The 14,911-nt window shown below is 37.3% G+C and overlaps 1 protein-coding gene across 2 annotated transcripts in view; it reads right to left on the bottom strand.

Annotated features, from left to right (window-relative positions):
* The window catches only part of LOC131160112 (nicastrin), a 92,325-nt gene extending 78,355 nt beyond the window's left edge, over positions 1-13,970 (bottom strand). Inside the window, exon 1 of one of the 2 annotated variants that reach the window (XM_058115455.1) lies at positions 13,631-13,970. In XM_058115455.1, the coding sequence (XP_057971438.1) occupies positions 13,631-13,697 (67 nt within the window). In that variant the 5' untranslated portion in view covers positions 13,698-13,970. The remainder of the gene's footprint in view (positions 1-13,630) is intronic. The other variant, XM_058115454.1, reaches the window with a different exon arrangement.
* Between the last annotated feature and the right edge of the window lie 941 nt (positions 13,971-14,911).

The following is a 14,911-nucleotide window of genomic DNA, read 5'->3' as shown; positions in this document are numbered from 1 at the left end:
AAAAACCTCATCACCCCAAGCCTTATCACAGCTATTTCCCTTATCACTACACTCTTGACAGCCAATCCCTCATCCTGACAACAATTCTCACCCACCAAGGAAGTAGAAACATCAATTGACCTCTCAAACTTGCCTGAGCCATTTCTGGCTTTTACCAAACCTTGAATCCAAGACCCATGGATCCATTACCCCTTACTTGCACTAAATATGTAGCTGACCACTCCACTAGTTATGAAACAACACTCTTAGGTAGCTTGGACTTCCATTCATCTACAAATGAGGAGTCTAACCTCCACCAATAACACTTACCTTTTCAAAGAGCAAAACCCTTCTTTGACCTAGAAAAACCCAATTCAGGATCAAAACCTATATAGGCCTCATGACTAGTGGAGACAATAAGCATTGTATGCTTCTGGCCAATATGCAATGGGCTAACTGAATCCTTCCACTAAACTTTGCAAGATCTAACTTCTAAATACCTGATATCTAGCCCAAATGCAATGTAATATTGACAATACTAGGCCCAACCCACTCCAAGACCACACCATTCCCTTGGACTTGCACACCCGAATTTTCAAGCAACCTAGCCCATTCCACATCATCATCACATAACCAGCCGCATAGAAATCCTAGCTAGATCTAAAGCAATCTTTGTATCCCCAAACATAGAGAATGAGCGGCCGTTAATGCACAACCAGCCTCCATGACCTGCATCGCAACCCCACACCGATCACCAAATCTTGTTGCTTCCTGCTGTCACAACCATACTCCATGATCAAGCATTGGTTTTTTGTCCTTTCCCAAAACTGCCATTACCAGAATCCTTAGCCATTGCGCAAAATTCCTTAGCCATCACACAAATTTTTTGTATAAATCCTCACCAACCAAATCCTTTTGACCCATCAAGAACAAAAACCTAAAAGCACTTACTTTACCATCCCAACTCTAACTCTGAAATCCATCAATATACTTTTCATAAATGTGTTTGATTCAAATTACACTATTGACACCCTATTTTAAATCAAAATTTTGAATAAGTGGGTGAAATGGAAGACCTAATCACAATGATAGGTCTCTCCCTTTATTTATAATATATGTCAAAGTACATACCAATGACCATAATGCCCTTACTAACTCTTACTTGTTAACATAACAGTCACAAACTAACAATGCTAAATGACTAAGATAACCATCAACACTCACCCTCAAATTGGAGCAATATGCTCCTAGCTTGTTACAAATGAATTTAACACAAGCACCCTCCAAGGCTTTATAAATAAATCAGCAAGCTACAAATCAGACTTCACATAAGTGGTGGTAATGAGCTTCTGCAAAAGTTTCTCCCAAACAAAGTGACAATCAACATCAATGTGTTTTGTCTGCTCATGGAAGACCAGGTTGGAAGCAATATGAATGGCAGCTTCATTATCACATATCAGCTCCATAGACTAAGAATATGGAAAACCCAGTTCTTCCAACATGTTCTGCAGGCAAACAAGTTCACATGTAATGTGAGCCATGGCCCTATGCTCTAACTCAACACTTGACCTAGCTGCCGCAGCTTGTTTCTTACTCCACCAACAAAACAAATTTCCACCAAAAAGAATACAATACCCAATTGTAGATCTTCTATCAAAAGGTCACCCAGCTCAATCTGCATCAATAATGATTGTGACCTCAATCCTGATATAAGAGACTTCTCCCAAGTGCATCTTTGAGATATCTCAAGATGCGAATCACTGCATCCCAGTGACTTGTTCTCCGATAATCAAGAAACTGACACACAACTTGTTAAGAAAGATATATCCAGTCAAGTGACTGTGAGATAATCCATCTTTCCAACAAGTCTCTAACATCGTCCGAGGTGTATCAACTAGGTTTGGATCCCCATAGTCTAGTCTAATCTAAAAGATCAAGAACATAATTCCTCTATGATAAGACAGTTCCGATATGAGATCTCGATATTTCCATACCCAAGAAGCACTTCAACAGTCCCAAATCCTTTGTTTGAAACTTAGTCTACCAAAAATGCTTTAGGCTCTAAATACCTTGATCGTCATCACTAGTAATCACAATACCATCCACATACACAATAAGCAAAATCCTTCCAGATGGAGTATGACGATAAAATACAGAATGATCTACTACACACCGTTGAAGGAAAAACTCAAGTACTACAACATTGAAGCTACCAAACCATGCCCTTGAAAGACTGTTTTAAATCATATAGTGACTTCTTAAGCCAACACACTAAGCCCAACTCCCCTTGAGCAACAATCCCAAGTGGTTACTCCATATAGACCTCCTCTTGAAGATTACCATGTAGGAAAGCATTCTTCACGTCTAACTGGTGTAAAGGCCAGTGATAGGTGGTGGCTAAGGAAATGAACAAACGTAATAAGGCAAGTTTGGCTATAGGGGTGAATGTGTTTGAATAGTCCAAGCCATAGACCTGAGTATATCCCTTAGCAACAAGGTTGGCCTTCAATCAAACCAAGGAACCATCTGGATTAACCTTCACAATGGACACCCAACGACAACTAACCACAAACTTATCAAGAGGAATACATACCTAGTCCCAAGTATCATTATCCAGTAGAGCATGCAACTCTTTTATCATTGCATTCCTCCACCTAGAATGGGACAAGGCTTCAAAAATAGACTTAGGATGAGCAATAGAAGACAAGGTACTAACAAAACAGTAGTATAAAGGTGACAAGAAATCACAAGAAACAAAACTAGAAATTGGATGTTGGGTACAAGTGCGTATTTTTCAAACAACAATAGGAGGATCAAATACTTAGGGAAGAAAATCATCTAACGAGGCCTGAGGAAATTAGAGGTGCCGAAGTGGAAGCTAAAGGAGGCCCTCCTCCCTTGAGTCGTCATGTGTACAATTGCAGATTGGGACAATCCAAGTGATAAGAAGGACTCAAATTGGATGAAGATGCTGGAAGACTGGAAGAAGGAAATAAGTTAGGCTCAGGAAGGCTAGGCAAAGGAAGAGACTCATCAAGATAAAAAAAACTTAAGGAATCATAATACAACGGCATAGATTCAAAAAAGGTGACATCAGCAAAGACAAAGAATCGATATAAAGTGGGACTATAACATCGATATCCTTTTCAAGTATAGGAACAACCCAAAAAAATACATTTGATAGCACGCGGATCCAATTTATCCCTTCTTGCATTTAACTGATGAATGAAGGACACGGCCAAATATACAAGGAGGAAGGGAGAACAAAGGGCCCTTAGGGAAGATAATTGAATATGCGATTTTACCACCAAGAACAGAAGATTGCATTTTATTGATGAGAAAGCAAGCGCTAAGCACAGCATCACTCCAAAAAACTTTGCGAACATTCATTTGATACAAAAGGGTTCCAGTGACTTCAAGAATATGTCTGTTTTCCCTCTCCGCAACTCCATTTTGTTACGCAGTGTGAGCACAAGATGACAGATGAATCATGCCACAGTTTGTCATATAGGGAATGAATTGAGTATTGAAGTACTCTTTAACATTATCATGACGAAGTATCCAAATTGGCACATCAAATTGAGTTCTTATTTGAGAACAAAAGGCACAAAATATATTAAACAACTCAGAACGATCTTTCATCAAATACAACCAAGTCATTCTAGAATAGTCATCAACAAAAGTGATAAATAAATGAAACCCCAACTTTGATGTGACACGACTAGGACTCCAAACATCGAAATGGACTAACATAAAAGGGCTAACACCTCTTTTATTGACTCAGGAGGCAAAGGAAGCACAATGATGCTTTCCTAATTGACAAGACTCATAGTCAAGGTTAGACATGGAAACTCAAAGTAGGAACTAGCTGTTTTAACTTGTCCAATGATGGATGACCAACACGACAATGGATTTGATGTGGTGTGGCAGCAACACTACAGGGAATAGGAGAAGAGAGAGAATCAAAGTAGCAAAGCCCACTAGCTTATGTCCTGCACTAATCATCTTCCTCGTCTTCAAATCCTAAATAAGAACAGAATTAGGAAAGAAGGTTAACTAGCATTAAGGGACTTTGTAATTTACAAACAAACATGAGATTAAAGGGGGATTTAGGAATGCAGTGGACAAAAGAAAGAGAGATGGAGGGAGTAGGATTTACTGTTCCTATTCCCTTAGCAGCAGTAGTGGACCCATCAGCAACGGTAACTCGAGGTAGATTTGTAGAATAATGGAGAGTAGAAAGAAGTTGGTGACAGCTGTGTATGGTTAGTAGCAACAATATCAATAATCCAGGGACTAATGGGAGAGATACCGGATGACATACAGACAGTATGGTAACTTTTCTAAGCAAAAGACGCAATGTGATGAGATGCTTGTTGGGATGCCTGATACTACAAGAACTTTAAATACTCTTCCTTTGAAACAGCTATAGTATGTTGTTCACCCAAACAAGTGACTAATGAAAGAAACACACTTTTGGGATTTGGGAACTCCATCCCAACACAAATACAACCTTGATAGAGCATCAAATCAAAAACACACAGCGAGCAACATGTTTCTTGAATTCACCAACTTGAACCCAACATACACAACCTTTGACAACTGAGCAAAACACAAGGCCACAACGTACCAATAAAAAAAAACAGCAAATACCACTGTTTCAGGCTCAATAAACTCAATAAACATTGACAAACAGCTTTGAGAAGCATCAAACAACCATTTCTCAAATGTCGTAAATAAGCAACTCAAAAAGGTAAGATCTTTGAACAAAAAACATCACGAAAAACTTCAACAATATGTTTATAGAGGGATTCGAGCCTTGCTGGAAGAATTCAGGCAAGAAACATGCCTGAAATTCGCTTCATGTGCCAGCGCATGAGGTCGGCCTTGGCAGCCTTCGGCCAGCACATGAGGGTGCGTGGGGAAGCTTCTAGAGATGAGATTTCAGTGGGGGGCAGATCAGCAGTGTCTGTCGGTAACTATGGTGTTGTTTTTTGCAAAATCTATTGTGGATTTGTGTTCCTAAACTGGCAGTGTCGCCCAGGAATTTTCCAGTGAGTGCTCTGGCTTCCGGCAGCTGCTGGCTATTTTTTTAGGGCTATTGTGTTGCTGGAAATTCTTCTACAATGGTAGACATGCAGCAGATTTAGGGTTTTGGGCTTCCATTTTGATGTTGGCAGTGAAAATTAGGGTTTAGGTCTCAAAATCTTACTCTGATACCATTTTGAATAATTGGGTGAAATGGAAGACATAATCAGAATGATAGGTCTCTCCCTTTATTTATAATATATACGTCAAAGTACATACCAATGACCATAATGCCCTTACTAACTCTTGTTAACATAACACACACACTAACAATGCTAAATGACTAACCATCAACAAAAACAATCAAATAAGGATTCCTTACCTTTACTAGCCCTTAGTGAGCACTACTAGAGTCTGAGCTAGTTGAAGGCTTCAATTCATGTATTAGGGTTTGATTTACCCTTTTATTGGAGCATGGTGCGTATCCCAAGCCCAATTAGTCTTTTCTTGTTTAAAGATAGGAAATTAGCGGGTCCAAATACTCCTTTTGGACAAGGAAGGAAGCTCCCTTTATCTTCAAGTGCATTTTTTGGAAAAGGAGGATATTAGGGAAAAATCCTAGCCCCTAAAGTTCTATAAAAGAAAGTATTGGAAAAGCTTTAGGGGACACAACAAGGAGTCTTCAAGAAGGGAGCATGGGAATCAATCGCAAACTCTTGAAAGTGGTTTTGGTACTCTTGGGAGTGAGTTTCGAGGAGAAAATCAAGGTATATGACTTCTTCATCATTCTTTGATATCGAATGATCAGGTCCTAGAATGATTGTTTTTATGGTTTATAAGTCTACATGAACAACACGCAAATTTGGCCACTTTAAGTTTTTATAATGAGAATTTTTCTTTCTCTTCTTCTCCATCATCTTCTTCTTTCTTCATACTTCTCCATCATCTTCTTCTCTTTATTTCATGTGTCATTGGTGTTCACAAGGTTGGTATGAATATTTGCCAAAGAGAGAATGAAGAGTAGAATGGTGGCATGGGTAAACTCATACATGAATTGGATATGTTTGTAAGCCTGTGTGTTTGTGTATGAGCATATTTGTGCGTATGTATGCAGGAGTGTTGGAAAGTTTCAAAATTTATCTAGTCAACTCTCCTTGATTATAGGAGAAATTTTTGTAATTATGTAAATAATCTTAGGAGATATTCTAGGATATATTCTTAGGAGATATTCTAGGAGATTTGTTAGCAATTGTCATTCCTTCCTTTCTTCTATTCTTTCCTTTATTCTTTCCTTTGAAATTATCCTTGTAGTCTATAAGACATTCAGATTGTACCTAATTTTACAATAATAAGAAATACTATTTCAATTTTTCTCCACTTCTAGATGGTATCAGAAATTGGTTTTCTTTTCCTTTCGGCAATCATAGCCTCTAAAACCTAGGCCTCACTGCCTTAACTATGTTCAGCCTCCATTATGTATGAAATTTCCGAAACTTCCACCATGGCCAGACCTGAACTTGTGGTCAACACCAAAACTAAAACCAAGGTAGCCCATACCGAACCCCATTCAGTCCAAATCACAAATATCTGTCTCAATGAAGCCAACTTCTTAAGATGGTCTCAGTCAGTTCGAATGTATATCCGCAGGAGAGGTAATATTGGGTACCTTACTGGTGAAACCAAGGCCCCTGACAAAGCAGACCCATCATATGCTATATGGGATGCTGAAAATTTCATGATTATGGCTTGGCTTGTGAATGCAATTAATGAAAATATTAGTGCTAATTACATGTGTTATCCTACTGCAAAAGAACTCTGGGATAATGTTAGTCAGATGTATTCTGACCTTGGAAATTATTCCCAGATTTATGAATTGCAGCAAAAAATTGGCAAGACCCAACAAGGGGAAGATAGTGTGACAAAGTATTTCAATGTCCTTAAGGGACTGTGGCAGGACTTGGATCTATTCAATGATTATGAATGGACGAGCCCTGATGATTGCAACTACATTAAGAAGATAATGGAAAATGCAAGAATTTTCAAATTCTTGACTGGAGTCAATGATGAGGTCAGGGGGAGGATTCTTGGTAGACAGCCTCTGCCTCCAATCGGAGAGGTATTTTCTGAAGTGAGACGTGAAGATTGTCGCCAGAACGTTATGCTAAAGAAAAAAGGGGCTGATGGAACAGTCGAGAAGTCAGCTTTGGTTGCTTCTATTCCTACTGTTTTGGCTGCTGCTAATGCCTCTATACAAAGGTCATATCCCAATCAAAAATCTCAAGTATGGTGTGACTATTGTAATAAGCCACGCCACACCCAAGAAACCTGCTGGAAACTACATGGAAAACCAGCAAATTGAAAGAGCAGCAAACCTGGACCTAGAAACAACCAAGTGATTCCTAGAGCAAATGAAGCCCAGACCAATGTTCTAAGTTCAGAGCAGATGGATCAGCTTCTTCAACTGCTAAAATCCAATCTGATATCCAGTACTTCTATTGGTTCCTTGGCCCAAACAGGTAATATGTCGAGTGCCTATTCCAACTCTTTAGCCTTTGCACCATGGATTATTGATTCAGGTGCATCCGACCATATGACTAGTACATCTCAATTGTTTCAATCTTATTATCCTTGTCTGGGTAATAAAAAGGTTAGGATTGCAAATGGGAGTCTTTCATCCATTGCAGGAGCAGGTTCAATTAAAATTTCCAGGAAAAAAGAATTAAAATCTATCCTTCATGTTCCTAAACTTACTTGCAATCTTTTGTCTGTTAGTAGATTATCCCGTGATTCTAATTGTCGTATCATATTCTTTGATTCTCACTGTGAATTTCAGGACCAGAACTCGGGGGCGATGATTGGTAGTGCTAGGATGATCAATGGCCTTTATTATTTTGATGATACCCTATTCAGCAATAAACAAGGTCAGGGCTTGAGTGGTAGTACTAGTTCAATCCCTATGCGTGATCAAATAATGCTTTGGCATCTTAGATTAGGGCATCTTAGTTTTTCTTATTTAAAATATTTGTTGCGTAATCTGTTTAAAAATTTGAATTGTACTTCTCTTCATCGTGACGCGTGTCATTTATCAAAATATCATCGAGTTCCTTATATTTCAAAAGGCTACCGTGCATCAAAACTTTTTTATTTCATTCATAGTGATGTTTGGGGTACCTTTAAGGTTACTACCTTATCCGGAAAAAAATGGTTGGTGACTTTTATAGATGATCATACTCGGATTTGTTGGGTATATTTGAAGAATGGAAAATCTGAAGTTGAAATATTATTCAAGAATTTTTATAGTATGATTGAAAACCAATTTCACACAAAAATAAGCATACTTGATACGGATAATGGTACATAATATTTCAACCAAGTTTTGGAAATTTTTTGAAAGAAATAGGGATTCAACATCAATCCACTTGTCATGACACCCCACAACAAAATGGCATCACTGAAAGAAAAAATCGTCATTTACTTGAGGTTGCACGGGCTATAATGTTTTCAATGCATATTCCAAAATATTTGTGGGGGGAATTCTATTCTAACTGCTTGTTACCTTATTAATAGAATGCCTACCAGTGTGCTGCAGTATATCACTCCTTTGGCATGCCTAAAAAAATCCTTTCCTGATAATAGGATAATTTCCGATCTGCCTCTAAAAGTATTTGGATGCACTGTTTTTGTTCATATTCCAGCTCACCTTAGATCTAAACTTGATCCTAGGTCTGAAAAATGTATGTTTCTTGGATATGGTCCCAATAAAAGAGAGTATAAATGTTTGAATCCAAAAAAAAAAAAATTCACATCAGTATGGATCTCGTTTTTGTTGAAAATCAGTCTTACTTTAACCAAACTAATCTTCATGGGGAGAAAGAGAGTAGTGAAGATCAGTTTTGGCAAACTTCTATACCAATGCCTAATGTTTTCCTTGACATTGATATCCCTATACAAAACATTCAAGGAACTGAAATTTTAAATAGTGAAAAAAAAAAAAATGGAAATCCCAATCTGCCTGTACAAAGCATAAGGGAATCACAAACAGGGGGAGAATTGCTACAGAATATTCCCTCTTCTGAGCTTCGTGTTTATACGAGAGGCAGGTATTGTTCTAATACTAAGGATCATCCCACAATTTCATAGCAGAATCAATCATCAACTCCAAAAAATGGTCATTTGGAAATCCCAGGTAATCCTTCTACTACACTTCTAGTTGATCAATCTACTGACCGTGATGTACCTATACCCATTAGGAAAGGAGTTAGCACATCCCATTGCCAAATATTTATCATACCATAGACTCTCTCATAATCATAAGGCCTTTACATCCAATATTTCTCACCTATTTCTTCCAAGGACCATTTAGGAAGCTATGGATCATCAGGATTGCAAGTTAGCAGTTCTTGAAGAGATGAATGCTCTACGGAACAATAGTACTTGGGAAATTGTTGATTTGCCAAAGGACAAGAAAACTGTAGGTTGCAAGTGGGTGTTTACAGTTAAATGCAAGGCTGACGGCAATATAGAGAGATATAAGGCAAGACTCATTGCAAAAGGGTTTACACAAACATACGGAATTGACTATCAAGAAACTTTTGCTCCAGTGGCCAAGATAAACTCAATCCAAGTGTTACTCTCCTTAGCTGTACATTCTAACTGGCCCTCACACCAGTTGGATTTAAAGAATGCCTTTCTAAATGGAGATCTAGAGGATGAAGTGTTTATGAAATTACCACCAGGTTTTGAAGGTAATCTTGGCAGAGATAAGGTGTGTAAATTGAAAAAAATCATTGTATGGGCTCAAGCAATCTCCGAGAGCTTGGCTTGAACGCTTTGGGAAGGCTGTAAAGGGTCATGGTTACAGCCAAGGTCAAGCTGATCACACCATGTTCTATAAGCACTCAAGTGAAGGAAAGGTTGCTATTCTAATTGTCTATGTTGACGATATTATTTTGACAATTAATGACAGCAAGGAACTTAAGAAATTAAAACAGATGCTTGCAAATGAATTTGAGATTAAAGACTTGGGTGACTTGAAGTATTTTCTCGGTATGGAATTTGCAAGGTCAAGAAAAGGTATTTTTGTTTCACAAAGAAAATATGTGCTTGACTTGCTTGGAGAAATAGGTTTACTAGGGTGTAAAGCAGCTGAGACACCTATAGAGCCTAATCTTAAACTACAACCTGCCAAGCCTGAGGAAGTAACCAATAGAGACCATTACCAAAGATTGGTTGGAAGGATACTTTATTTATCACATTCACGACCTAACGTAGCCTTTGCTTTCAGTATGGCAAGCCAATTCATGATCTTAAACGACAACCTGCCAAGCCTGAGGAAGTAACCAATAGAGACCAGTACCAAAGATTGGTTGGAAGGATACTTTATTTATCACATTCACGACCTAACATAGCCTTTGCTTTCAGTATGGCAAGCCAATTCATGCACTCACGAGGGCCTGACCACTTTGATGCAGTTTATAGAATATTGAGATATTTAAAGAGAACTCCAGAAAAAGGTCTATTTTTTGAAGACCATAGACATCTACAAGTTGAGGTATACACTGATGCAGATTGGGCTGGGAGTATAACCAATCGAAGATCAACTTCTAGCTATTGTGCCTTTGTTGGTGGAAATTTGGTTACATGGCGAAGCAAAAGACAAAATGTGGTAGCTAGGAGTAGTGTGGAGGCAGAATTTAGAGCAGTTGCTCATGGAGTTTGTGAAATGTTGTGGATTAAAAAATTATTGGAAGAATTGAAAGTCACTAATCCACTACCTATGAGACTATATTGCGATAACAATTCTGCCATAGCCAGAGTTTCATGATAGAACAAAACAAGTTGAGGTCGACAAGCATTTTATAAAGGAGAAGCTGGACAGATTTGTTTGCCATATATCTCTACTACTGAACAAGTTGCAGATATACTTACAAAAAGACTACCAAAGAAGCAATTTGAAAATTTGATCGGAAAGCTGGCTATGGAAGACATCTTCAAACCAGCTTGAGGGGGAGTGTTGGAAAGTTCCAAAATTTATCCAGTCAACTCTCCTTGATTATAGGAGAAATTTTTGTAATTATGTAAATCTACTTTCCTTGATTATAGGATAAATTTCTATGATTATGTAAATAATCTTAGGAGATATTCTAGGATATATTCTAGGAGATTTGTTAGCAATTGTCATTCCTTCCTTTTTTCTATTCTTTCCTTTTAGATTATCCTTGTAGTCTATAAGACATTCAAATTGAACCTAATTTTACAATAATAAGAAACACTATTTAAATTCTTCTCCACTTCTAGAAGGAGTTGTAGGCCTAGAGAGAGAGGGAGATACAATTACAGAAAGGGTAGAGGGGAGGCAGTAGGCAGGCAAGCTGGCAGGGGCTGCACCATCCAAAATCGGCTAGTTGCCACTAGCAAGGGCTCAACCTCATGGGCATAGCTCCCTGAAATCCAGGATCATTCCCACAGAAACATGAAAGAGAGAGAGAGAGATAAGAGAGAGAAGAATGTTTTCCAATGCACGCAGCTACACTGGCAGCAATGGGCCACTAGCTATGGCATAGAGCTACTTGCAGACAGAGGTGGCCGCTGGCGAGAGCGCAGAACCATGCAGTCCCTACAATTGAAGAGACTTCAAGAGAGAGAGATGAGGAAACAGTGATAGTGGAGATGCTGGTGCGGTAGGCGAAACTAGGTCACAGCTCAGCAAAGTCAACCCAACTAATTTTTTTATTTTTAAAATTAGTTCATTATTCATTCTAAATTAGTTTTAATAAAAATTCCAAAAAATGTTTTAAAAACAAAATATATATAATTTATTTTACTTGGCAATTTTCTGCATTTGGTAGATTACTACTACTACTACCACCACACTACAATTATTATCATTATCGTTTAGCTTATCCAAAAAATAAAAATAAAAAATACAAAAGGACCATGATTCTTATTTGTCATTCATTATAAGTATTATTTAAGTTTTTTGTAGATTATTATCAGTCAAATTAGTATTTAGTTATTTCAAAAAAACTTCCCAGAAAATCCAAAAAATAGAAAATTGCCCAAATTTTATAAAAATTCAGGGGAGTAATTTCCTAGGCTTTCTAGGGTTTTTTTAGGTTTTTTTCTTGATTTAGGGTTTTTAATTTGCTAAAGCACAAAAGAATGAAATTCAGAAAATCAAGAATTAAAGATTTCTATCCACCCTTTGCTAGTTGTTACTTATTTTGGCATGACCACGTGCTCTTATTGTTTCATTAACGGATTCTCTGCATCATTCCATGCATTCTACATGATTGAATTTTATTTTCTCTTGAAACCTAATTCAATTAATCAAACAACAAACCCTAAATGGGTGCACTAGTACCCTAATAGGGTTTTTTTCGGTGAGAGAATCCTTGCATCTCCAAATCAGACTACTGTGAGGAATGTAAGGTGACTCAATACTTAATGGCAAAATAATAAATTCTAACCATAGTATAAACAATTCAATTTGGTGATCATATGACTAAGTAGGTACGATTCAACGCGTGTGTCAGGGCGCTAGTACCTTCCCATCACATAACCATACACCGAAACTCAACTCTAGTGAACAAAATGGAAACCTGCTTTTTATAAGCTAAATCTAGGTTTAACTTAGGTTTTCTTTAAAATGATAGTAGATAGGTGATCTAACCTAGAGTAAATGAAGATTAGTGACAACTCCGTAGAACCTACAAAGACAAACTAAGACCAAAATATATATTTTTGATCGCCATTCCTTGACGAGACATTGGATCCCAGTCCACACATGTTGACATATGCAATATGAACATAAACATATAATTTTCAAAAAGTTAAAAAGAGTCAGGTTTTTTCAATAAATTTATCTATAGAAAATGATAGATATTAAAAGAAGAACAGAATGCACAGAAAGGAGAACAATACGTCTTCCAAAGGACAGATAACCAATGAGCCCTCCTCAAATCCCCTTCCAAAACCATTCAAGTATTGAACAAACAACACAGAAAACACCATAAACTAGAACCTGAGAACTGAGAAGAAGGTAGAAGAATCACTCTATGCCTGTAGGGAATAACAAGGTGTAAAGATTCCATCACTCCTTTCCTTCCACATAACACAAAACCCAAGCACATTGCCACAACAGCTTCTTGCTTAGTCTTACCAAAACCCCAAAACTTCATCCTAGTGAATTTACTCACATTGCTGAGCTCACCCACATATCCCAAAAAATGGCAAGCCAATTACACCAAAGTTGGGAAATGCACTTACAATGAAGACGCAAATTATCACTTGTCTAACTAGAAGTTGAACACATTAAACAAGAATAAGGACCAATTGCCTTTATGACGGCCAAAATATATGGAATAATTTTTTTGTTGTTGTAAACTAAGATTACGAATCTCACATTGTTCCCTATTAGTAAACATTAAAAACAACCACACTTGATTACGTCCAATGAAAATATTAAACACCCTTGAAGCACACTTTTTTTTTTATTAATTTTGCGATATCAGAACAACAGAAACAGTAGAAGACAGATATTCGTTTGTTCTACTTCATTTTCTCGGCACACCAACAAAGGCTGATCTTCCGAGAGTAAAAGACATATGAGAAAAGAACGCACCACCGGAGATGGAGAGGTGAAGCTGAGCAAAGCAGCACAGAAGAACAAGAAAACGCTTCATGGTCATGGCAGAGACGCAGGGACTTGGGAGAGAGCGTAGAAAACCTAAGCCATGGTCGTCACTCGTCACTGCTTGACGAAATGGCAGAAAAACAGGCCTCCCGCTCCACCCCTCTCTTCGTGCTGGAAACGTTATTCAACAGTTTTTCATTTTTTTTTTTTTTTTCCTTATTTTGCATAGACGACCGACGATTGGGACAGCAGCCGCCCTTCGGAGCTCCCGCTCCTTTGATCGAAGAAGACCCTCCGGAATCTCCCGGTTGCCGGTGGCTAAGATAAGAAAATGAAGTTCTTTTTTTTTTATTAATGGAAAATTACCATTAGATTAAAAAGACATAAGCAGCTATTCACCGTCCATATTAGCACTTAGAGTCTTGGACTTGAACAAATAAAAGATATAGATTCTTGCGAGTCTTAACAATGTAAGCCTTACAATATTTCAACAAGACCAAACATTAATATAATATATGAATTCTAAAATTCACATTAGAAGAACTATTCTAAGTGTTTTTCTATTTTAATGATAATGTTATGACGGTTAATGAGTCCGTGAAAAGTGAACTAATAATAAAATTCTTGTTGATGAACTAATTGTGGATAATTAGAAGACTGTTTTGGTTTAAGAGAATGACAATGACTCAAACATGTCTCGAGGTTAATAAGTCATTTATACTTATAATGGTAAAGATCTTGCTGTGCATTTTGGACAACATAAAATTCAAAGAAAAAAAATCAAGGACAGTTGCATTTCAAGAATTTCAAAAATTTATGTATTGTCTAAAATCTAAAATATTAATGAATTTGAATTTAAGAAATTTGCAAATGAGAAATGCTTTAATATTTAACCTCGTATTGTAATGTGCATTGGCAAATCTATATTACAATATTAAAAGAGGTCAATCACCCCTCATAGGCCTTCAAATGTTGATTTTGATTTTTCTAAAATTTTGATTTTTTAAATTGATTACTAATTTTTTGATTTGTTAATTTCTAATGTTCGAATTATCTTCATATCATTTGACTAAAACATTAATGATTAAATGATTCTTAAATGACGCTAATACCAACAAAATGTTTGATGATCACCAATTCTCTCTCACTCACACACACACACACATAAATTTCACTCAAAAAGAGTGCTTTTGGGTCACTTCGAAGAGCTTTAAGATGGAGAGTGTTTTTATCAGATACTTCTTCACCTCAGCTTCTTCATCAAACTTC

The sequence above is a fragment of the Malania oleifera genome, chromosome 7 (assembly GCF_029873635.1).
Source record: "Malania oleifera isolate guangnan ecotype guangnan chromosome 7, ASM2987363v1, whole genome shotgun sequence".
NCBI lineage: Eukaryota > Viridiplantae > Streptophyta > Magnoliopsida > Santalales > Ximeniaceae > Malania > Malania oleifera.
This window is presented reverse-complemented; position numbering and strand designations above follow the sequence as displayed.